General features: G+C 35.3%; 2 protein-coding genes across 3 annotated transcripts; one reads left to right on the top strand and one right to left on the bottom strand.

Annotated features, from left to right (window-relative positions):
* The first annotated feature begins 309 nt into the window (after window positions 1-309).
* On the top strand, window positions 310-1,888 carry LOC117147543. The gene is made up of 2 exons (XM_033314479.1): window positions 310-1,241; window positions 1,663-1,888. The coding sequence occupies exons 1-2, from the start codon at window positions 538-540 to the stop codon at window positions 1,871-1,873; spliced, it is 915 nt and encodes a 304-aa protein (XP_033170370.1). The 5' UTR covers window positions 310-537; the 3' UTR covers window positions 1,874-1,888.
* Window positions 1,889-1,968: 80 nt separating this feature from the next.
* On the bottom strand, window positions 1,969-5,461 carry LOC117147542 (solute carrier family 35 member E1 homolog). Of its 2 annotated transcripts, XM_033314477.1 has the most exons (5): window positions 5,334-5,461; window positions 4,782-5,272; window positions 4,143-4,351; window positions 3,952-4,077; window positions 2,834-3,292 (listed from the first exon to the last, which is right to left on the bottom strand). In XM_033314477.1, exons 2-5 carry the CDS (start codon window positions 5,107-5,109, stop codon window positions 2,834-2,836), a joined length of 1,122 nt encoding a protein of 373 aa, XP_033170368.1. In that variant the 5' UTR covers window positions 5,110-5,272; window positions 5,334-5,461. The 2 variants fall into 2 exon arrangements, with proteins under 2 accessions (XP_033170369.1, XP_033170368.1); XM_033314478.1 differs by lacking the exon at window positions 5,334-5,461 and having other exon boundaries at window positions 1,969-3,292; window positions 4,782-5,109.
* Window positions 5,462-25,377: the final 19,916 nt, after the last annotated feature.

Below are 25,377 nucleotides of genomic sequence, written 5' to 3' on the forward strand. Positions count from 1 at the left end.
AAACTCGTTACTCAGCTAGTTGAAAAGCGGGCGAAAAATTTCATAATTTCTCTGGATATCGATATCGAAACAAAATTTATTTTTCACTAGTGGGCGTGACAGTTTGTGGACGTTGAAGAGGTGTGTCCAAAATTTTTTTGTATACCGATAGAAATTCGCCAGATAATAAAAAAATAATAAAGCGAAAAAATATAACAAAAATCTACATATTACATACTTTTTAACGAGTCTAGTATATCCTTGCAACGGGCATAGTAACTAATCGCACCCAATAATGTGTAGTTCGTCTTTAATCCCAGATAATAACTACAAATATTTAATAGCGCCCCCGCTGTGCTGCCCGCTCTAAATGAATTTCCCCCCTGGACAAACGAGAGAAATCTAATCAGCTGAATTACAATTAAGTAGTTGAACTAGCGAATTGACTGCGACGCATTTACTGCGGCAAGTTCTTTAGTCTTTTGGCAGCGGGCAGGCGGAAGGTTCACAAAAACCAAATCCAAATCAAATCCGCGGACAGACAGATATAGACCGGCGATGAGTACTGATAAGAACGATGATATCTTGCGGCCACTTAGCGATAGCGAAGTGGACGAACTGCTCGATCTATACAAAGTTAAGTTCGGGGTTAAGAACTTCCACTACCTATTGGTCTACAACCAGCGAAAGTGGGACCGCCAGCTGAGCGAGGCTCAGATACCGCGCGATGATCTGAACCACATATCTCTGAGGAAGCAGTTCTACACCCATCGAAGGGGAAACTTCCGGAAGTGGGGCACCTATGTGAGCCTTCATCGGGACATCGTGCAGAGCGTCTCCTTTTTCAGCTGGCAGCCAGATGGAGGTGCGGAGCTGTGGGAATGCCTGGAGCAAACGCAGCTCATCGAGTGGACACAGGGAGCCCTGCTGACCAACGTTGATCTGGGATTTTGTGATCGGGTCAAAGAGTTGGCCGTCCGCCGCGGAGTCACCTCCATTCAACCTCGCCAGTGCTTCGGGATGGTTTTGTCGCACGAGGATGCCTTATGTGCAGAAGTTCCAGAGCTGCTCTCCGAGTTCGACATCCGGCGATTGAGGGACGAGGATGCAGCCATGGTGCACGATTCCTGGCCTAACAAGGGTGAAGGCTCACTTACTTATCTCCGGGCGCTCGTCCGATTCAACAAATCCTTGGGCATCTGTCGAAGCGACACTGGGGAACTGATTGCCTGGATCTTCCAGAACGACTTTTCCGGACTGGGGTGCGTATATCTGAAATATAACATGCACGCGATATCAGAAATGCTTTCAACTTGTGTATGGGACTTATGTTCAAATAAAAATGCTGAACCAATGTGAAATTGTTCCGTACATATACCCACCCGATCTGGCTTGTTCAAACATATATGATCTTACTAATAATGTTCTTCTTTTATATTCATGCTATGCTGATCCGATTGCTAGCACAAATGTAACTTAATTAAAAATGTATATCTTATGGTTTTTTAAAAATTTAATTCATAATCACTGTGAACGGCGGTCGGCATCGTAACATAGTAACCGTTGAACAATAGTATAAAAATAGTTCCCTATTAATATATTCCAAATGATAGGCATATCTGTGCAGAGCTAGGCCAAGATAAACTTTTCTCAAAACTTTCTTTGTTTTTATGCGTCTATCAGCATGCTGCAAGTGCTGCCCAAGGCGGAGCGTAGAGGACTAGGTGGCCTCCTGGCCGCTGCGATGACCCGAAGAATTGCTCGGGGCGAGGTGATCACCCTAACGGCCTGGATTGTCGCTACTAACTGGCGGTCGGAGGCGCTGCTCAAGCGGATCGGGTACCGGAAGGAGCTGGTCAATGAGTGGATTAAGTTGGTACCGAATTTTTCATAGACGCACCAGTCGGCAAAGAACTGGTGACGGTGCTGGATTCCGTTGGATAGTTTGACAACTGGGAAATAGGTGAGGTCAAGAAGAAGACAAGCCGATTTGCATTTGCTTTGCCTATGTACATGGTCAACAATTTTATTTTGGCATTTAACATGCGCACACGCTTTCTGAATACACTTTACGGCTTAATCAAATTCAAAAACAAATTCGAAACTAGCGGGCGGGAGGGGATATGGAAATCGGGGTCTCGAACTACTTATTTACACACTCGGCTCGCATCCAAAACAATATCAAAAATACATTTCATTTACAGCATTGCTTTGCATTCTAGGTATATATACATATATTACGCACTTTTGACTCAATCGGCCCAACTGCCAAATTTTACATTTTCGAGTTAATTACCTAAAGTATGACATGCACATACAGCTACACATACATACGCATTTTATACACCTTGCATAAGAGTGTGTCGTTTTCTCTCGACGAGATTTAAATTGAAATTTTGCGGAACATTAAGAGCGATAATATCTTAGAATTAAGACACTCCTTTAGTTTCTCTACTTTAACTACTATTCATTAGCCGTATTGATTAAGCACCTTTTACGTCTTATTTTCATTTTTCTATTCAATCATATAAAAAAAGCAAGCTTAAATGTTTCAAAAGTCGGTTGTGACCTTGTTTTGTGGTATATAAAGTTACTTGTTTGGAAACAACAAATTTTTTTTATTCGATTGAAAATGAAAATGTTACTTCTTCATTTCAATTATTAAATTTAGAGTTGCGCCTCTTTAGTCAAACGTATTCAATATATACACTATACACACATATATATATAATTAAAAAAAAAAAAAATATATATATATATATAAGAGAGGGGAGAGTCGGGATTTGGTTGGTGGTCGTCACAGGTTAATACTATTTAGCTAACCCGCTTTTGGGATACATTCACTAACTACAAACTAAACAAATAGTAGCCGCGTTGCCGTCCCGCTTGGCATTCCGCTGCCGTTCGCAAGCAGACTGTTTCCGGGCGTCCTGTGCAAGCCATTGGATAGCTTCCCGTTGACCGATCCCCGGTAGTACGGATCTGTCGGTTGCTCCAGCGGCGAGTACTTGACATGGCTAGTCTGCGACAGCGGCAGTGTCGGCTGCTCGCGACCCCGCGTGATCTGTTTGGCGCGATTGTAGCAGAGCACACCCAAAATGGCAAGCGTCATGCCTACGCAATTGACCCACGTCACTGGGTTGCCCAGGATTAGGAGCGATACTGCAATCACAAATATCCGCTTCGATGCGCTGGCCACCGCATAGGTGAGCGGAGTCACCAGAGACAAGACGCTAAAGGCGATGATGTTCTGCAGCCAGTTTAGGACACCGTCGGCGAAAAGCAGGGCAATAACTCGATAGTCTAGGTTTTTCTGTAAAAGCGCAAATTTGGGTTAGTTAAATTCCTGTCCATAACTTTGGTTTTCGTCATTAGTTTTTTACAAATACACTTTTAAGCTAGTATTGCTCGTGTGTATTTACCTAATTTGCTTGGAAAGAACTTGTGAGGCAGAAGCTAAATTTTTTTCTTAAATTATATTAACAATGATATCCAATACAAATGCAAGGGGAATGCCATTTGGCATAATAAGGAACACATAAAGAAGTAGACGATAAAAAGTTAGGACGATTGTTTTTTTTTTTTTTTCAAAGTACCTGATACCGAGTTGGTTGACACTCGTGCAAATTTATGAGGTAAATAAATGGTAAAAATAGGTGGATGTCAAAAAAATGGTTTAGTGCCGACACTAGTGTCGTCAAGGTAGAGAAAACTTCAGAAATAATTGTCTTGGCCTGAGCACTAGAACTGCATTCAATTATAAACAAGCGTTTTAAACAACGCACTTGTCGAAAAAAAAGGAAACAACTGGATGATAATTGGAAATCCGTAATTTGCTAAAATGTTAATACTGAGAGATGACGCTATCCCCTTCTCCACCCCACTGCTGTAACCTTAACTAGCGCCCTATCAAAAATAGTATTCAGAAGATAAGATGTCGCTCATTTGTACAGAACATGGTACCCTACTCACAATGGCCGTGTGACGGAATACTGCAAAGCTGTCCATGTAAAGCCATAGGGGGAGGAAGATGAACAGCGACAGCTTGCCAAGCAAATGCAGCAGCCGTAAATGGTGGATGTTGGTGTCCTTCAGCACCTGTCGACGATAGAGGTAATTAACAAATTGAATGGAATCAATAACAGACTCTGCGGGGGCATTACCTTTTTTGAGAAAATGTTTTGCATGGAGAAGCCCATTGTGGAGATGAGGGCGCTGATAAGGCCCATCATATCAAAGGAGATCTCCGTGACTGTGGCTATGCCCACGCCGGTGATAATGGGCAGCAGGCTCAGGTACACTAGCGTCGGCTGTTTCTCGCCAAAAAACATGCGTGTCAGGACGACGGTGAATAGTGGCATTGTGGCTTTGACTGTTAAGAATAATAAGAACCTACTTTAAATTTAAATTCATTGATCAATGATTTGGCGGTAATCATATACTTTAACAAAATTTTACATAAGCATTACTTTTTATAATTTTTTTAATTTAATACATACTGGATGAAGCATTGTCACCACAACTTTTTATATCACCTTAAAGCGTTTACTTTTATCATTAAAATGCTTAAACAGCTTGGGAATGTGTAACTACCTTGAATATAACTTTTTGAATAGCTCTTCAAGATAATTGGTATTGTAATAAGGAACACAAATATAATGTCAATATCTAATGCTAATATCTAACATATCAGCGACACAATCGTTATCACATCTTGCCGCTTGGAAATTTCCTCCCAAGCACATCACACAGATTCTGCTGACGTGTTGGGGAACCACTAGATCGGCGGGCACCCGACTCACCCGTGTGCGCGTAGGAAACTGGCACCTTCCACAGAGAGATGTGCGAGGTGACGGAGGCCAGGAGCTTGCCCAGCGCTAGCGGCACAATAAGGCGGTAGTAGTAGGGACGAGGTATGTCCTGGTACTTCCGGATCCGCCACAGATTGAAGAAGGGCCCGCTGTACAGCGTAATGCTGCACAGTTGCACCAGAGTCACGGTCATCGGGAAAGGGAATTCGTTCAGGACCATCTTGCCGATCACGTTGTTGCTGGAGGAGATCACGTACCAGAAGAGGCACATCAGCAGCACGACGGCTATGTGCCGCGACCCAGTCCGCTTGCCCAGCATTTTTCGTCTGGGATTGGCCCGTGCTCTCGTGGCTTAGGTGCGGTGCCGATAATACAGCGGATCGTTGGCGACGGGCGAGAGGCAAGTGGCAAGGCCTGGTCCTGGAGTTTCTGATAGTGCTAACAATCCGACACGCGGAGCTTATTGCATTGGGCCTGTTGTTCTTTTAAAATTTAAATCGTCTATTAAAACGTCGTCTGTTTTTTGTTTTTTGTCAGTGTTACCAGACTGTCAAATGCCCTTTTACACCAAACGCTCTCGATAAGCCGCAAGTTTTTAATCCAAAATCCAACAGTTCCGTCAAAATTAAAAAAAAGAATACCACTTGGCCCATTTTACATATATATGCAATTATATATGTATATATATGACGGAGCGTAGATTTAATCCAAATTGTGAAGCGAGTCCCTGTAGTTTTCCTCTTTTTGATTCTTGCCGCTGCGTGTGTGTGCTTTTCCTCGTTCTCTTCTCGATAGCCACGCACGGCCACACTACTATCAGGGCCACACTCGATCTCAATGTTATTGAAATCCCACAATCGATTACAACTCGTCCTATCGATAAGTCTCGTGAACAGTTGACCATCGATAGGGCGCCTATTTCAAAATATCATTCCCTTCTCCGACACGGCCATTCTGATAAATTACACGCCCTCGTGTATGAGCTACCCTCTGCAATAAATCAACCTTCAACCTTCAGTTGTACTTTTAATGTGACAATCTTATTCATTAACAACTTTGAATTTTTTAACTTAATCTTTAACATTCATTATTCATTTCTTAGAATTCTTCAATTTCTTGACTATTTCGTTCATTTAAGCAATTTCTTTTCAAATCAAAATTTTATTAATTTTCCTTCTTTCATCTCGTCTTTACTTATTCTATTTTCTCATTTTCGTCTCTTATTTTCTTCTCTCATTTTCTTTTCTCATTTTCGTCTCTTATTTTCTTCTCTCATTTTCTTTTCTCATTTTCTAACAACATTATCATTTTACCACTCAGGGTCAGGTACCGCCACGTAGCCATCGATAAACTGTGTACTTCCATACACCTTCCGCCTACTGTCTCTTTCAACAGTTTCCATTTCATATCCTTCAACAACTTCACTTACTGTCTCTTTCAACAGTTTCCATACCATTTCTTTCAACAACTTCTCTTACTGTCTCTTTCAACAGTTTACATATCATCTCTTTCATCAACATCACTACTGTCTCTTTCAACAGTTTACATTTCATCTCTTTCATCAACATCACTACTGTCTCTTTCAACAGTTTCACCTGGCGGGCTAACATCGATCTCCAGCTCGCTTGGCACCTGCCCATCTAGCAATCTTCTTAATCTCTCATGCGCATACTTATACCGCCTATTACTTTTCAAACTCTTTAAAGTATATCTGTCATTATCCAATACCTCAATAATCTCAAATGGTCCTCTATATTTAGCATCTAACTTAGTCTGGTTTCTCTCACTATTATTTAGCAACATAAAATCTCCAACACTGAATTTTACTATCTTAGCTCTGCCTTTATCAAATCTTTCCTTCTCATACTTTCCTGATCTTTCTATATTCTCTAAAGCTTGGGTTCTTATCTTAGTCAGATCTATTTCAGTTTCTGGTTCATGAATGGGAACAAGGCCTAAAGGTCGAGCAACCTTTCCCATTAATAATTCTAATGGACTCGCTTTTGTTATCTTATTGTACTGCTACAATTAATAGCTAATTGCACGTCACCCAATGCCTCTTGCCACGATCGAGAACTCATTTCAACAGCTGTTAATAAATTTTTCAAGGTACTCATAACTCTCTCAACCTGGCCATTACCTCGGCTTGCTCCTGTCGCTATCAAATGTAATTTTATCTTTTGTGAAGAGCAAAATTCAACGAACCTGTAAAACTTCTTCCCTGATCAGCCACAATACGAATAGGGACTCCGAACAACGAAATTGCTGATTTTAACGCCATTACACAGCTTTCTGCACTTAATGTGAACGTGTGGTAGAGATAAACATACTTGGTAAATGCATCTATCTGTACAATAACATATTCTTTACGATCGCTTTTACCACTAAGCTTGCCTGATATGTCTATGTGAACAGTATGCCACGGAATGTTTACTTTGGGAATAGGATGTAATTCCATTTGTAATTTTCCAGAAGATGATTTGGACACTCGGCAGGTTATACAATTTTCAACAGATCTTCGAACGTATTTGGCCATGCCCTCAAACCAATAGTAATAGTAAACCTTGTCAAGTGTTTTCTCCCAGCCTAGATGCATTATGGATTCATGTACTTGGTTAATAACTGACCATCTAAATCCACGAGGCACCACTGGCAAACATAGGGTCTTGCCATTTCTTTGTATGATTCTATACAAAACTCCAGCTCTCAAATCATATGTCTTAGCCAAATCGAATGGACATTCATCATTGTTCAGCTTGGCAACGATTTCTACGATATCTTGATCTTTCTGTTGCTCTGCACAAATCCAATCCTCAGATACTTCAGTTAAGTCGATTCGCTTTTCAACAACTTTCGCATATTCAGGGGAATTTTCCGGAGGAAGTGGATTTCTGGAAAAGAAATCAGCATGAGCCATACGCTTGCCTTCTCTATACTGTATGTCAAAATCGAATGTCTGTAAATAAGCCCACCAGCGATAGACTCTAGGCAACAACTCAATCTTATTTCGTGATGATTTTAAAGAATTACAATCAGTGAACATTACAAACTTTCTGCCATGTAAGTAGTGCCGGAAATGCTTGACTGCATTTACCACCGCAAGAGTTTCCAACTCATACGAAGTATATTTAGATTCGCATACACTTGTTGTCTTACTGTAGTATTCCACTACATACGGTTTATTTTCAATTCTGTGCAAGAGTATAGCACCATATCCGGTTGCACTCGCATCGGTGTGTAACTCTATTGGATATTGCGGGTCAAAGATAATCAAAACTGGTTTATTAGTAAGAATGTGAATAATTCTTCTACGAATTTCCTCATGTTCTATATTCCACTCAAATTTATTTTTCTCTGAGGTGAGAAAATATAAAGGCTTCATTAGCTGTGAAAATCCTGGAACAAACTGACGAAAGTACGATGCTAACCCAATGAACTGTCTCAATGTTGTTACTGACCTAGGAGGTGGCAAGGCATTCAAAGATTCTACTTTGCGAGTATTTGGACTAATCTCACCTGCTCGTACTTCGAATCCTAAATATTGGACAGAAGTCCTCAGAAAGAAGCATTTTTCAACATTGAATGAAAATCCTGCCTTTGATAAAATATCCAAAACAATCTTTAACCTTTCGAGTGCCGTTTCCTTGGTTGGAGCTACAATCATTATGTCGTCCATATACACAATGACATGCGAATAAGCGACCTCGCCTAATGCCTTTATAACTGCTCTTTGAAAGACTGATGGCGCATTCTTAAGTCCAAATGGCATCGACAGGAACTCATATTGGCCGTCAGGGGTGACAAATGCCGTGTACTCGACAGAGTTCGGATACATAGGAACCTGATAATAACCACTTGCCATGTCCAAGCAGGTAAAGAACTTTGCACCACGCAACCTGGCTATCTGATCAGATATTAAAGGCAACGGAAACTTGTCAGCTACTGTATTCGAATTCAATTCTCTATAATCCACACAAAGCCTAGCTGATCCATTCTTCTTCTTCACCAATAGAACAGGGCTCGCAAAAGGGGAGCTACTCGGTCTGATAACTTTGCAATCTACACTAGTGGGCATAAGTATTTGGACAAGAAATATATTCAATATATTTGTTTGTAACTCATTGTTTACTTAAAGCAAAGTTGTTTAATAATTTTAGTAAATAGGTAGACTATCGTAGTTAAATTAGGTAACATAAACATATGGATAACTTCATTGTTGATTTAACAAAAATTACTTTCTTACAAATTAGCAGTGGCATAAGTATTTGGACAAATTATTTAAATGTTATAAATTGAAAAAAAAAAGTCAACTAAAAAATTATGACAAATTCATAAAAAATATACCCTTCCTTTGCGTCTATCACCTTTTGAAGACGTTTTGGTACAGACTGTACCAAGCTGTGGATATAATCTATTGAAATATCCTTCCATAAGGTTTGAATTTCCAAAATCGTTTCTTCGCGACTTCTAGATAAGTTTGCACCCCTTTTTCTTTTTAAATATGACCAGAGGTTTTCTATTATGTCGTGGTCTGGACTTTGAGGTGGCCAATCCAATGTGTTTACGCCAACATCTTTCAGAAACTTCGTTATCAGTTTGGCCTTATGACAGGGAGCATTATCCTGCTGGAGTATGAAGGACTCTCCAATCAATTTATCACCAGAGGGGAATGCATGATTATTAAGGACATCTAAATATTTTCTTTGATTCATGGTTCCATCAACAGGAACCAAATCTCCCAAGCCAGTGAAGGCTAAGCATCCCCAAAACATAACAGACCCTCCTGAATGATTTACTCTGTGACATACTGGTGCCACTTTTTTCCGATATTAATTCGGTAATCTAACAAAAATTTTTTTTTGAGCAGTGAAACTCAAAAGAATTCGCTCCACAAAACATTGTTTCAGAATGATGCAGGCTGAACAACATATTTTTTGGCAAAGTCGAGGCGCTTTAACTCATTTCGTGGAGTTATTAGTGGCATAACTCTGCTAAAATATGTTCCAAAATGGGCTTCCTTAAGAAGTCTGCGAACTTTTCTTTCACTGATATCGATTTCTGATCCTTCTTTTAGTTCGTTGGCAACCGATCGGGGAGTTTGTAGAACATTCTGTTTAAACATCCGTACAATATACCCATCGTCCTTTTGAGTTGTTTTACGTGGCCACTACGCGCAACGTTTTTGGTTGTGTGTGTTTTTTTATATTTATTTATTTGGTAATACACCGTTGCCCGTGGAATTTTATATAAATCAATGATATTTTGTACCGAAATACCAGAATTATACTTAATTATTCTTTTATTTTTTATAAATTCGCTCAGTTCCTTTGTTTTCCCCATGTTTAATAAATTTATGAATAAAACAAAAAAAAAAAACAATAAAAATAAAAAGGTAGCAACACGTTATCAAGAACAAATGTTCAAATGCTCTAAAAAAAAAGTAAAAAATTTGATATTCTTCGAACAACAGATCAATGCGAACTAATTAAATGTGATGTCTAAATACTTTTGCCACCGTCCAAATCGTTGTCTGTCTAGCTTTTTTATCAGCAGAAGGAAAATTGAAAAGGTAAAAAGCAAAACATACCTCTCACGTGTAACTGTGATTGCACTCTTTGTTTTATCATCAATAGTTTACTTATTTATTTGACTGTACTATGAAAAGCATAGCCCGGCAGTTGCAAGCTAATGGTGTCTAAATACTTATGCCCACTAGTGTAATAATTCTTGAACTTTGTTTCGAACCACATCTCTCTCACTGGGGCTCAATCTATATGGTCTTCTCTGTACCGTTTTTGTCTCATCAATCAATCGAATTTTCATTTCTCCCGAATTTACGCGAGTCTGAGGCGTTCCCTGTATAAAAGAATCTGAGTAGGATTTCAACAATGTTGTTATTTCATTTTTGTTTTCACCGCATACATTGTTTTCTATTATTTCGAATGAGTTTTCTATGAACTTAGAGCACGAATTAACAGTTTTTGTTTCATTCTTACTTATTTCTACTCCTTTACAAGACACTACAGCAGCATATCCCTGAGCTAATACTTCTCGTCCTAGTACGATGAAATATTACATTTAAACTGTTTCCATTAATGAGAATATTGTTATCGATTTGAATTGTACTGCAAACATTTGCATTTCCAATACCTTTCAGGCTTACTACGTTATTTATTATTTTACCGCTTATGTTTTTAGCAAAACTCTCTTTAATCAAAGAGCACTCTGCTCCAGAGTCAAAGATAATTGGAAAGTTCTCACCTCGTAGCAGCATACTTGTCTTTGGATCATCCACCACGCACAGCTCAGCTCTCTTCTCGTTCCGAAATCCAGCTCCACCACTTGCCATATTTTTGGGGCATTGTGAAGCTATATGACCTTGCTCCTGGCAGCGATAGTAAGTTATACTGCCTTTAGAATGCTGCTGAAATGATTGGCTTCCTCGGTGATCCTGTCTCGACATGCCAGCGCTCTGCTTCCTGTTTCGGCAGTCAATCATCTTGTGCCCCATTTACCACAAAGATGGCACTTCAAGGGCGCGAACTTAGCTCGCTTTCCTCCAGATTCCTCATTTCCAGAATGATGTGTGCGCCTGTCAAAAGCGAAGACCTGCAACTCAGCCTGTAGGTCGCGTCTATTCTTGATCTCGGCAGTGTAGGCAATTCTTTGTAATCGGCGATCAAAGTTGGCCAAATGTCCCAAAACCACAGACACAGCAATCCTCTCGGTATCCAAGCCCTTCCATTTGCAAACGAGTGACGTCACCATGCGACTAGCATATATGGCAAGGCATTCACTGTTGCCTGGGCGACTGTTCAGTAACTGTAAAAACATGGCGGCTGGCGTCTCTGCATTTGCATAGCGTTGTTGGAATAACTGCTTAAATTCCAACCATGTCACACCAGCATAGCACACTTCTGACAGCCATTGGGACGCACTTCCTTCCAGCGATTTTGTTAAGGCCAATATTAATGCACTGCCTTCCAGAGGTTTTTCAGCCACAATAATATCAACCGTAGAGCACCATTGAGTAGCGTCGGCGCCTGGAATGTCGGCGTTAAACTTTTGCAATGTGACGACGCCATTTTGTGCCGGTTCTCGCACAGACGTTTGCAGTGTTTTTGCCAATTCCAAGAAACTTTGGTTTTGGTGCTCCATCAAGATGCGCAGTTGGTCCTCCATGGTGTGCAGACGAAGGCACAATCCCACTTCTGATGACGGAGCGTAGATTTAATCCAAATTGTGAAGCGAGTCCCTGTAGTTTTCCTCTTTTTGATTCTTGCCGCTGCGTGTGTGTGCTTTTCCTCGTTCTCTTCTCGATAGCCACGCACGGCCACACTACTATCAGGGCCACACTCGATCTCAATGTTATTGAAATCTCACAATCGATTACAACTCATACTATCGATAAGTCTCGTGAACTGTTGACCATCGATAGGGCGCCTATTTCAAAAAATCATTCCCTTCTCCGACATATAAGTTGTATCCAAATAAATTTATGTAGACGGTTGATAGTGTTCATTTCAGTAACTTCTTCTTAGATTTCAATAAAAAATTTACTTTATTTAATTAAATATATGATTTAATTAAATAAATGAATAAATTATAAATTCCCAATTATCTTTCGAAGACGTTTTTGATATCATTATTGAAATATTTCAACAAAGGCGTTTACTTTCTCGGCTATACGAGTCCGATGGTTAATCAAATTTTGTCCTTCGTTCTCTCTGGGTTTTGATGAAAGGGGGTTTTGTATAAACAAATTTGATGCTTAAAATCGAAGCAAAAATCAATGATATTTTTTTCTTGAAATTTTTAAATTGCAGTCAGCCGTTGGTCATTGCCTCAGTTTTCGACAGGATAGCGTTGCGTAACTGTGTGGATAAGCCCAGCTGATTCGTCCGATAATGACGAATTGACGTCAATTGCCAAGTTAAGACCAAATGTATTTCCTCCCGTATATCTAAGAAATAAATCGTAAATTAAAATCGATTTTGAGAATCTGATTGTGTTTTCAGATGGCGATGAATGATGGGAATGTAATCGATAGGCGTTAAGTTATACGACTTTATATTGTAAGAAATAAGCAGTGTGGAATTAGAAGTGTGAAGTTTTATATATTGCTATTAGTAGATTTAATTTGACATTAATTATTGAAGTTTCATTTTCAACTGAAACATGTCCAAATGAATTATAAATATCATTAATATCAAGCGGTGTTAGATAATGCACATCATATACATACATATGTGTGACAAATTAGCGTCAATAACTTAGCATCGAATATGGAGCGGTGGAGTTTGGAACATGAGGGCTGTTAGGAATTTCATATTATCTAGCTACCTATTACTAAAACATCTAACGGTCTAAGTAGCTTTTGAATAACTTGGAAGTCTAAAGCAGCATTTGAAAAGCGTTCGAAAAATTTGAACTATATTGTGGATTTCTTCCCTTTTTTTCCGAGGTTGTACCAATTTGTACAGTAACTTCGATGAAAACAATACAATAATAATCGGTAACAATATAATAATAATCGGTTATAATAAAAATCGGTTAAAACAAAATCATTTTACAGTGGTTGGAGTTAATCAAATACAAGAAATGTCGTTAAATTGAAACTCCTTGTTCGGATTCATAACCACATATTGACATTTGACCAATGTAAAAATCGTGTATTTACAACATATATATTCAGTCAATTTGTACAGTAACAACGGTGAAAAGCCTAAGATGATAAATCCATCGGTTAAAACAAAATCGTTTTAAAGTGGTTGGAGGTTTTCAAATACAAGAAATGTCGTTAAATTGAAACTTCTTGTTCGGATTCATAACCACATATTGACATTTGACCATTGTAAAAATCGTGTATTTACAACTTATATATTAAGCCAATTTGTACAGTAACTTCGGTGAAAATCCTAAGATGATAAAACCATCGGTTAAAACAAAATCGTTTTAAAGTGGTTGGAGTTATTCAAATACAAGACATTTGACCAATGTAAAAATCGTGTATTTACAACTTATGTATTCAGTCAATTTGTACAGTAACTTCGGTGAAAAGCCTAAGATGATAAAACCATCGGTTAAAACAAAATCGTTTTAAAGTGGTTGGAGGTTTTCAAATACAAGAAATGTCGTTAAATTGAAACTTCTTGTTCGGATTCATAACCACATATTGACATTTGACCATTGTAAAAATCGTATATTTACAACTTATATATTAAGCCAATTTGTACAGTACTTCGGTGAAAATCCTAAGATGATAAAACCATCGGTTAAAACAAAATCGTTTTAAAGTGGTTGGAGTTATTCAAATACAAGACATTTGACCAATGTAAAAATCGTGTATTTACAACTTATGTATTCAGTCAATTTGTACAGTAACTTCGGTGAAAAGCCTAAGATGATAAATCCATTGGTTAATACAAAATCGTTATAAAGTGGTTGGAGGTTTTCAAATACAAGACATTTGACCAATGTAAAAATCGTGTATTTACAACTTATGTATTCAGTCAATTTGTACAGTAACTTCGGTGAAAAGCCTAAGATGATAAATCCATCGGTTAAAACAAAATCGTTTTACTGTGGTTGGAGTTAATCAAATACAAGAAATGTCGTTAAATTGAAACTTCTTGTTCGGATTCATAACCACATATTGACATTTGACCATTGTAAAAATCGTGTATTTACAACTTATATATTAAGCCAATTTGTACAGTAACTTCGGTGAAAAGCGTAAGATGATAAAACCATCGGTTAAAACAAAATCGTTTTACAGTGGTTGGGGGTAATCAAATACAAGAAATGTCGTTAAATTGAAACTTCTTGTTCGGATTCATAACCACATATTGACATTTGACCAATGTAAAAATCGTGTATTTACAACTTATATATTAAGCCAATTTGTACAGTAACTTCGGTGAAAATCCTAAGATGATAAAACCATCGGTTAAACCAAAATCGTTTTAAAGTGTTTGGAGATATTCAGATACAAGACATTTGACCAATGTAAAAATCGTGTATTTACAACTTATGTATTCAGTCAATTTGTACAGTAACTTCGGTGAAAAGCCTAAGATGATAAATCCATCGGTTAAAACAAAATCGTTTTAAAGTGGTTGGAGTTATTCAAATACAAGACATTTGACCAATGTAAAAATCGTGTATTTACAACTTATGTATTCAGTCAATTTGTACAGTAACTTCGGTGAAAAGCCTAAGATGATAAATCCATCGGTTAAAACAAAATCGTTTTAAAGTGGTTGGAGTTATTCAAATACAAGACATTTGACCAATGTAAAAATCGTGTATTTACAACTTATGTATTCAGTCAATTTGTACAGTAACTTCGGTGAAAAGCCTAAGATGATAAATCCATCGGTTAAAACAAAATCGTTTTACAGTGGTTGGAGTTAATCAAATACAAGAAATGTCGTTAAATTGAAACTTCTTGTTCGGATTCATAACCACATATTGACATTTGACCATTGTAAAAATCGTGTATTTACAACTTATATATTAAGCCAATTTGTACAGTAACTTCGGTGAAAATCCTAAGATGATAAAACCATCGGTTAAAACAAAATCGTTTTAAAGTGGTTGGAGTTATTCAAATACAAGACATTTGACCAATGTAAAAATCGTGTATTTACAACTTATGTATTCAGTCAATTTGTACAGTAACTTCGGTGAAAAGCCTAAGATGATAAATCCATCGGTTAAAACAAAATCGTTTTACAGTGGATGGAGTTAATCAAATACAAGAAATGTCGTTAAATTGAAACTTCTTGTTCGGATTCATAACCACATATTGACATTTGACCATTGTAAAAATCGTGTATTTACAACTTATATATTAAGCCAATTTGTACAGTACTTTGGTGAAAATCCTAAGATGATAAAACCATCGGTTAAAACAAAATCGTTTTACAGTGGTTGGAGTTAATCAAATACAAGAAATGTCGTTAAATTGAAACTCCTTGTTCGGATTCATAACCACATATTGACATTTGACCAATGTAAAAATCGTGTGTTTACAACATATATATTCAGTCAATTTGTACAGTAACTTCGGTGAAAAGCCTAAGATGATAAATCCATCGGTTAAAACAAAATCGTTTTACAGTGGTTGGAGTTAATCAAATACAAGAAATGTCGTTAAATTGAAACTTCTTGTTCGGATTCATAACCACATATTGACATTTGACCAATGTAAAAATAGTGTATTTACAACATATGTATTCAGTCAATTTGTACAGTAACTTCGGTGAAAAGCCTAAGATGATAAATCCATTGATTAAAACAAAATCGTTATAAAGTGGTTGGAGGTTTTCAAATACAAGAAATGTCGTTAAATTGAAACTTCTTGTTTGGATTCATAACCACATATTGACATTTGACCATTGTAAAAATCGTGTATTTACAACATATATATTCAGCCAATTTGTAGAGTAACTTCGGTGAAAAGCGTAAGATGATAAATCCATCGGTAAAAACAAAATTGTTTTAAAGTGGTTGGAGGTTTTCAAATGCAAGAAATGTCGTTAAATTGAAACTTCTTGTTCGGATTCATAACCACATATTGACATTTGACCAATGTAAAAATCGTGTATTTACAACTTATATATTCAGTCAATTTGTACAGTAACTTCGGTGAAAATCCTAAGATGATAAATCCATCGGTTAAAACAAAATCGTTTTAAAGTGGTTGGAGTTATTCAAATACAAGAAATGTCGTTAAATTGAAACTCCTTGTTCGGATTCATAACCACATATTGACATTTGACCATTGTAAAAATCGTGTACTTACAACTTATATATTCAGCCAATTTGTACAGTAACTTCGGTGAAAATCCTAAGATGATAAATCCATCGGTTAAAACAAAATCGTTTTACAGTGGTTGGAGTTAATCAAATACAAGAAATGTCGTTAAATTAAAACTTCTTGTTCGGATTCATAACCACATATTGACATTTGACCAATGTAAAAATCGTGTATTTACAACTTATGTATTCAGTCAATTTGTACAGTAACTTCGGTGAAAAGCCTAAGATGATAAATCCATCGGTTAAAACAAAATCGTTTTACAGTGGTTGGAGTTAATCAAATACAAGAAATGTCGTTAAATTGAAACTTCTTGTTCGGATTCATAACCACATATTGACATTTGACCATTGTAAAAATCGTGTATTTACAACTTATATATTAAGCCAATTTGTACAGTAACTTCGGTGAAAATCCTAAGATGATAAAACCATCGGTTAAAACAAAATCGTTTTACAGTGGTTGGAGTTATTCAAATACAAGACATTTGACCAATGTAAAAATCGTGTATTTACAACTTATGTATTCAGTCAATTTGTACAGTAACTTCGGTGAAAAGCCTAAGATGATAAATCCATTGGTTAATACAAAATCGTTATAAAGTGGTTGGAGGTTTTCAAATACAAGACATTTGACCAATGTAAAAATCGTGTATTTACAACTTATGTATTCAGTCAATTTGTACAGTAACTTCGGTGAAAAGCCTAAGATGATAAATCCATCGGTTAAAACAAAATCGTTTTACTGTGGTTGGAGTTAATCAAATACAAGAAATGTCGTTAAATTGAAACTTCTTGTTCGGATTCATAACCACATATTGACATTTGACCATTGTAAAAATCGTGTATTTACAACTTATATATTAAGCCAATTTGTACAGTAACTTCGGTGAAAAGCGTAAGATGATAAAACCATCGGTTAAAACAAAATCGTTTTACAGTGGTTGGGGGTAATCAAATACAAGAAATGTCGTTAAATTGAAACTTCTTGTTCGGATTCATAACCACATATTGACATTTGACCAATGAAAAAATCGTGTATTTACAACTTATATATTAAGCCAATTTGTACAGTAACTTCGGTGAAAATCCTAAGATGATAAAACCATCGGTTAAACCAAAATCGTTTTAAAGTGTTTGGAGATATTCAGATACAAGACATTTGACCAATGTAAAAATCGTGTATTTACAACTTATGTATTCAGTCAATTTGTACAGTAACTTCGGTGAAAAGCCTAAGATGATAAATCCATCGGTTAAAACAAAATCGTTTTAAAGTGGTTGGAGGTTTTCAAATACAAGAAATGTTTAAATTAAACTTTTTATTCATAACATATTGACATACAATGTAAAAATCGTGTATTTACAACTTATTATTAGCAATTTGTACAGTAACTTCGGTGAAAAGCTAAGATGATAAAACATCGGTTAAAACAAAATCGTTTTAAGTGTTTAATCAAATACAAAAATGTCGTTAAATTGAAACTTTGTTCGGATTCATAACCATATATTGACATTTGACCAATGTAAAAATCGTGTATTTACAACTTATGTATTCAGTCAATTTGTACAGTAACTTCGGTGAAAAGCCTAAGATGATAAATCCATCGGTTAAAACAAAATCGTTTTAAAGTGGTTGGAGTTATTCAAATACAAGACATTTGACCAATGTAAAAATCGTGTATTTACAACTTATGTATTCAGTCAATTTGTACAGTAACTTCGGTGAAAAGCCTAAGATGATAAATCCATCGGTTAAAACAAAATCGTTTTACTGTGGTTGGAGTTAATCAAATACAAGAAATGTCGTTAAATTGAAACTTCTTGTTCGGATTCATAACCACATATTGACATTTGACCATTGTAAAAATCGTGTATTTACAACTTATATATTAAGCCAATTTGTACAGTAACTTCGGTGAAAAGCGTAAGATGATAAAACCATCGGTTAAAATAAAATCGTTTTACAGTGGTTGGGGGTAATCAAATACAAGAAATGTCGTTAAATTGAAACTTCTTGTTCGGATTCATAACCACATATTGACATTTGACCAATGTAAAAATCGTGTATTTACAACTTATATATTAAGCCAATTTGTACAGTAACTTCGGTGAAAATCCTAAGATGATAAAACCATCGGTTAAACCAAAATCGTTTTAAAGTGTTTGGAGATATTCAGATACAAGACATTTGACCAATGTAAAAATCGTGTATTTACAACTTATGTATTCAGTCAATTTGTACAGTAACTTCGGTGAAAAGCCTAAGATGATAAATCCATCGGTTAAAACAAAATCGTTTTAAAGTGGTTGGAGTTATTCAAATACAAGACATTTGACCAATGTAAAAATCGTGTATTTACAACTTATGTATTCAGTCAATTTGTACAGTAACTTCGGTGAAAAGCCTAAGATGATAAATCCATCGGTTAAAACAAAATCGTTTTAAAGTGGTTGGAGTTATTCAAATACAAGACATTTGACCAATGTAAAAATCGTGTATTTACAACTTATGTATTCAGTCAATTTGTACAGTAACTTCGGTGAAAAGCCTAAGATGATAAATCCATCGGTTAAAACAAAATCGTTTTACAGTGGTTGGAGTTAATCAAATACAAGAAATGTCGTTAAATTGAAACTTCTTGTTCGGATTCATAACCACATATTGACATTTGACCATTGTAAAAATCGTGTATTTACAACTTATATATTAAGCCAATTTGTACAGTAACTTCGGTGAAAATCCTAAGATGATAAAACCATCGGTTAAAACAAAATCGTTTTAAAGTGGTTGGAGGTTTTCAAATACAAGAAATGTCGTTAAATTGAAACTCTTGTTCGGATTCATAACCAATATTGACATTTGACCAATGTAAAAATCGTGTATTTACAACTTATATATTCAGTCAATTTGTACAGTAACTTCGGTGAAAAGCCTAAGATGATAAAACCATCGGTTAAAACAAAATCGTTTTACAGTGGTTGGAGTTAATCAAATACAAGAAATGTCGTTAAATTGAAACTTCTTGTTCGGATTCATAACCACATATTGACATTTGACCAATGTAAAAATCGTGTATTTACAACTTATATATTCAGTCAATTTGTACAGTAACTTCGGTGAAAAGCCTAAGATGATAAACCATCGGTTAAAACAAAATCGTTTTAAAGTGGTTGGAGTTTTCAAATACAAGAAATGTCGTTAAATTGAAACTCTTGTTCGGATTCATAACCACATATTGACATTTGACCATGTAAAAATCGTGTATTTACAACATATATATTCAGCCAATTTGTACAGTAACTTCGGTGAAAAGCCTAAGATGATAAATCCATCGGTTAAAACAAAATCGTTTTAAAGTGGTTGGAGGTTTTCAAATACAAGAAATGTCGTTAAATTGAAACTTCTTGTTCGGATTCATAACCACATATTGACATTTGACCAATGTAAAAATCGTGTATTTACAACTTATATATTCAGTCAATTTGTACAGTAACTTCGGTGAAAAGCCTAAGATGATAAATCCATCGGTTAAAACAAAATCGTTTTAAAGTGGTTGGAGTTATTCAAATACAAGAAATGTCGTTAAATTGAAACTCCTTGTTCGGATTCATAACCACATATTGACATTTGACCATTGTAAAAATCGTGTATTTACAACTTATATATTCAGCCAATTTGTACAGTAACTTCGGTGAAAATCCTAAGATGATAAAACCATCGGTTAAAACAAAATCGTTTTAAAGTGGTTGGAGTTAATCAAATACAAGAAATGTCGTTAAATTAAACTTCTTGTTCGGATTCATAACCACATATTGACATTTGACCAATGTAAAAATCGTGTATTTACAACTTATATATTCAGTCAATTTGTACAGTAACTTCGGTGAAAAGCCTAAGATGATAAATCCATCGGTTAAAACAAAATCGTTTTACAGTGGTTGGAGTTATCAAATACAAGAAATGTCGTTAAATTGAAACTTCTTGTTCGGATTCATAACCACATATTGACATTTGACCATTGTAAAAATCGTGTATTTACAACTTATATATTAGCCAATTTGTACAGTAACTTCGGTGAAAATCCTAAGATGATAAAACCATCGGTTAAAACAAAATCGTTTTACAGTGGTTGGAGTTATTCAAATACAAGACATTTGACCAATGTAAAAATCGTGTATTTACAACTTATGTATTCAGTCAATTTGTACAGTAACTTCGGTGAAAAGCCTAAGATGATAAATCCATTGGTTAAAACAAAATCGTTATAAAGTGGTTGGAGGTTTTCAAATACAAGACATTTGACCAATGTAAAAATCGTGTATTTACAACTTATGTATTCAGTCAATTTGTACAGTAACTTCGGTGAAAAGCCTAAGATGATAAATCCATCGGTTAAAACAAAATCGTTTTACTGTGGTTGGAGTTAATCAAATACAAGAAATGTCGTTAAATTGAAACTTCTTGTTCGGATTCATAACCACATATTGACATTTGACCATTGTAAAAATCGTGTACTTACAACTTATATATTCAGCCAATTTGTACAGTAACTTCGGTGAAAAGCCTAAGATGATAAAACCATCGGTTAAAACAAAATCGTTTTACAGTGGTTGGGGTTATCAAATACAAGAAATGTCGTTAAATTGAAACTTCTTGTTCGGATTCATAACCACATATTGACATTTGACCAATGTAAAAATCGTGTATTTACAACTTATATATTAGCCAATTTGTACAGTAACTTCGGTGAAAAGCCTAAGATGATAAAACCATCGGTTAAAACAAAATCGTTTTAAAGTGTTTGGAGTTATTCAGATACAAGACATTTGACCAATGTAAAAATCGTGTATTTACAACTTATATTCAGCAATTTGTACAGTAACTTCGGTGAAAAGCCTAAGATGATAAACCATCGGTTAAAACAAAATCGTTTTAAAGTGGTTGGAGTTATTCATAACCACATATTGACATTTGACCAATGTAAAAATCGTGTATTTACAACTTATATATTCAGTCAATTTGTACAGTAACTTCGGTGAAAAGCCTAAGATGATAAAACCATCGGTTAAAACAAAATCGTTTTACAGTGGTTGGGGGTTAATCAAATACAAGAAATGTCGTTAAATTGAAACTCTTGTTCGGATTCATAACCACATATTGACATTTGACCATGTAAAAATCGTGTATTTACAACTTATATATTAGCCAATTTGTACAGTAACTTCGGTGAAAATCCTAAGATGATAAAACCATCGGTTAAAACAAAATCGTTTTAAAGTGTTGGAGTTATTCAAATACAAGACATTTGACCAATGTAAAAATCGTGTATTTACAACTTATTATTCAGTCAATTTGTACAGTAACTTCGGTGAAAAGCCTAAGATGATAAATCCATCGGTTAAAACAAAATCGTTTTACAGTGGTTGGAGTTATCAAATACAAGAAATGTCGTTAAATTGAAACTCTTGTTCGGATTCATAACCACATATTGACATTTGACCAATGTAAAAATCGTGTATTTACAACTTATATATTAGCCAATTTGTACAGTAACTTCGGTGAAAACCTAAGATGATAAAACCATCGGTTAAAACAAAATCGTTTTACAGTGGTTGGAGTTATCAAATACAAGAAATGTCGTTAAATTGAAACTCTTGTTCGGATTCATAACCACATATTGACATTTGACCAATGTAAAAATCGTGTATTTACAACTTATATATTCAGTCAATTTGTACAGTAACTTCGGTGAAAAGCCTAAGATGATAAAACCATCGGTTAAAACAAAATCGTTTTACAGTGGTTGGAGTTAATCAAATACAAGAAATGTCGTTAAATTGAAACTTCTTGTTCGGATTCATAACCACATATTGACATTTGACCAATGTAAAAATCGTGTATTTACAACTTATATATTCAGTCAATTTGTACAGTAACTTCGGTGAAAAGCCTAAGATGATAAAACCATCGGTTAAAACAAAATCGTTTTAAAGTGGTTGGAGTTATTAAATACCAGAAATGTCGTTAAATTGAAACTTCTTGTTCGGATTCATAACCACATATTGACATTTGACCAATGTAAAAATCGTGTATTTACAACTTATATATTCAGCCAATTTGTACAGTAACTTCGGTGAAAAGCCTAAGATGATAAAACCATCGGTTAAAACAAAATCGTTTTAAAGTGGTTGGAGTTATTCAAATACAAGAAATGTCGTTAAATTGAAACTTCTTGTTCGGATTCATAACCACATATTGACATTTGACCAATGTAAAAATCGTGTATTTACAACTTATATATTCAGTCAATTTGTACAGTAACTTCGGTGAAAAGCCTAAGATGATAAAACCATCGGTTAAAACAAAATCGTTTTAAAGTGGTTGGAGTTATTCAAATACAAGAAATGTCGTTAAATTGAAACTCCTTGTTCGGATTCATAACCACATATTGACATTTGACCAATGTAAAAATCGTGTATTTACAACTTATATATTCAGCCAATTTGTACAGTAACTTCGGTGAAAAGCCTAAGATGATAAAACCATCGGTTAAAACAAAATCGTTTTACAGTGGTTGGAGTTAATCAAATACAAGAAATGTCGTTAAATTGAAACTCTTGTTCGGATTCATAACCACATATTGACATTTGACCAATGTAAAAATCGTGTATTTACAACTTATATATTCAGTCAATTTGTACAGTAACTTCGGTGAAAAGCCTAAGATGATAAAACCATCGGTTAAAACAAAATCGTTTTACAGTGGTTGGAGTTAATCAAATACAAGAAATGTCGTTAAATTGAAACTTCTTGTTCGGATTCATAACCACATATTGACATTTGACCAATGTAAAAATCGTGTATTTACAACTTATATATTCAGCCAATTTGTACAGTAACTTCGGTGAAAAGCCTAAGATGATAAAACCATCGGTTAAAACAAAATCGTTTTACAGTGGTTGGAGTTAATCAAATACAAGAAATGTCGTTAAATTGAAACTCTTGTTCGGATTCATAACCACATATTGACATTTGACCAATGTAAAAATCGTGTATTTACAACTTATATATTCAGTCAATTTGTACAGTAACTTCGGTGAAAAGCCTAAGATGATAAAACCATCGGTTAAAACAAAATCGTTTTAAAGTGGTTGGAGGTTTTCAAATACAAGAAATGTCGTTAAATTGAAACTTCTTGTTCGGATTCATAACCACATATTGACATTTGACCAATGTAAAAATCGTGTATTTACAACTTATATATTCAGCCAATTTGTACAGTAACTTCGGTGAAAAGCCTAAGATGATAAAACCATCGGTTAAAACAAAATCGTTTTAAGTGGTTGGAGTTATCAAATACAAGAAATGTCGTTAAATTGAAACTCTTGTTCGGATTCATAACCACATATTGACATTTGACCAATGTAAAAATCGTGTATTTACAACTTATATATTCAGCCAATTTGTACAGTAACTTCGGTGAAAAGCCTAAGATGATAAAACCATCGGTTAAAACAAAATCGTTTAAAGTGGTTGGAGTTATCAAATACAAGAAATGTCGTTAAATTGAAACTCTTGTTCGGATTCATAACCACATATTGACATTTGACCAATGTAAAAATCGTGTATTTACAACTTATATATTCAGCCAATTTGTACAGTAACTTCGGTGAAAAGCCTAAGATGATAAAACCATCGGTTAAAACAAAATCGTTTTAAAGTGGTTGGAGTTATTCAAATACAAGAAATGTCGTTAAATTGAAACTCTTGTTCGGATTCATAACCACATATTGACATTTGACCAATGTAAAAATCGTGTATTTACAACTTATATATTCAGTCAATTTGTACAGTAACTTCGGTGAAAAGCCTAAGATGATAAAACCATCGGTTAAAACAAAATCGTTTTAAAGTGGTTGGAGTTATTCAAATACAAGAAATGTCGTTAAATTGAAACTCTTGTTCGGATTCATAACCACATATTGACATTTGACCAATGTAAAAATCGTGTATTTACAACTTATATATTCAGCCAATTTGTACAGTAACTTCGGTGAAAAGCCTAAGATGATAAAACCATCGGTTAAAACAAAATCGTTTTACAGTGGTTGGGGTTAATCAAATACAAGAAATGTCGTTAAATTGAAACTTCTTGTTCGGATTCATAACCACATATTGACATTTGACCAATGTAAAAATCGTGTATTTACAACTTATATATTCAGCCAATTTGTACAGTAACTTCGGTGAAAAGCCTAAGATGATAAAACCATCGGTTAAAACAAAATCGTTTTAAAGTGGTTGGAGTTATTCAAATACAAGAAATGTCGTTAAATTGAAACTCCTTGTTCGGATTCATAACCACATATTGACATTTGACCAATGTAAAAATCGTGTATTTACAACTTATATATTCAGCCAATTTGTACAGTAACTTCGGTGAAAAGCCTAAGATGATAAAACCATCGGTTAAAACAAAATCGTTTTAAAGTGGTTGGAGTTATTCAAATACAAGAAATGTCGTTAAATTGAAACTCCTTGTTCGGATTCATAACCACATATTGACATTTGACCAATGTAAAAATCGTGTATTTACAACTTATATATTCAGTCAATTTGTACAGTAACTTCGGTGAAAAGCCTAAGATGATAAAACCATCGGTTAAAACAAAATCGTTTTAAAGTGGGGGTTAATCAAATACAAGAAATGTCGTTAAATTGAAACTCTTGTTCGGATTCATAACCACATATTGACATTTG

The sequence above is a fragment of the Drosophila mauritiana genome, chromosome X (assembly GCF_004382145.1).
Source record: "Drosophila mauritiana strain mau12 chromosome X, ASM438214v1, whole genome shotgun sequence".
NCBI lineage: Eukaryota > Metazoa > Arthropoda > Insecta > Diptera > Drosophilidae > Drosophila > Drosophila mauritiana.

Coding starts and splice junctions, on each gene's coding strand:
- LOC117147542 (XM_033314478.1), bottom strand. CDS start 5,109: ATGCTGGGCAAGCGGACTGGGTCGCGGCACATAGCCGTCGTGCTGCTG. Junction 4,352..4,781: donor AGTTTCCTACGCGCACACGG/GTGAGTCGGGTG, acceptor TATTCTTAACAG/TCAAAGCCACAATGCCACTA. Junction 3,293..3,951: donor TATTCCGTCACACGGCCATT/GTGAGTAGGGTA, acceptor GCGCTTTTACAG/AAAAACCTAGACTATCGAGT.
- LOC117147543 (XM_033314479.1), top strand. CDS start 538: ATGAGTACTGATAAGAACGATGATATCTTGCGGCCACTTAGCGATAGC. Junction 1,242..1,662: donor AACGACTTTTCCGGACTGGG/GTGCGTATATCT, acceptor TGCGTCTATCAG/CATGCTGCAAGTGCTGCCCA.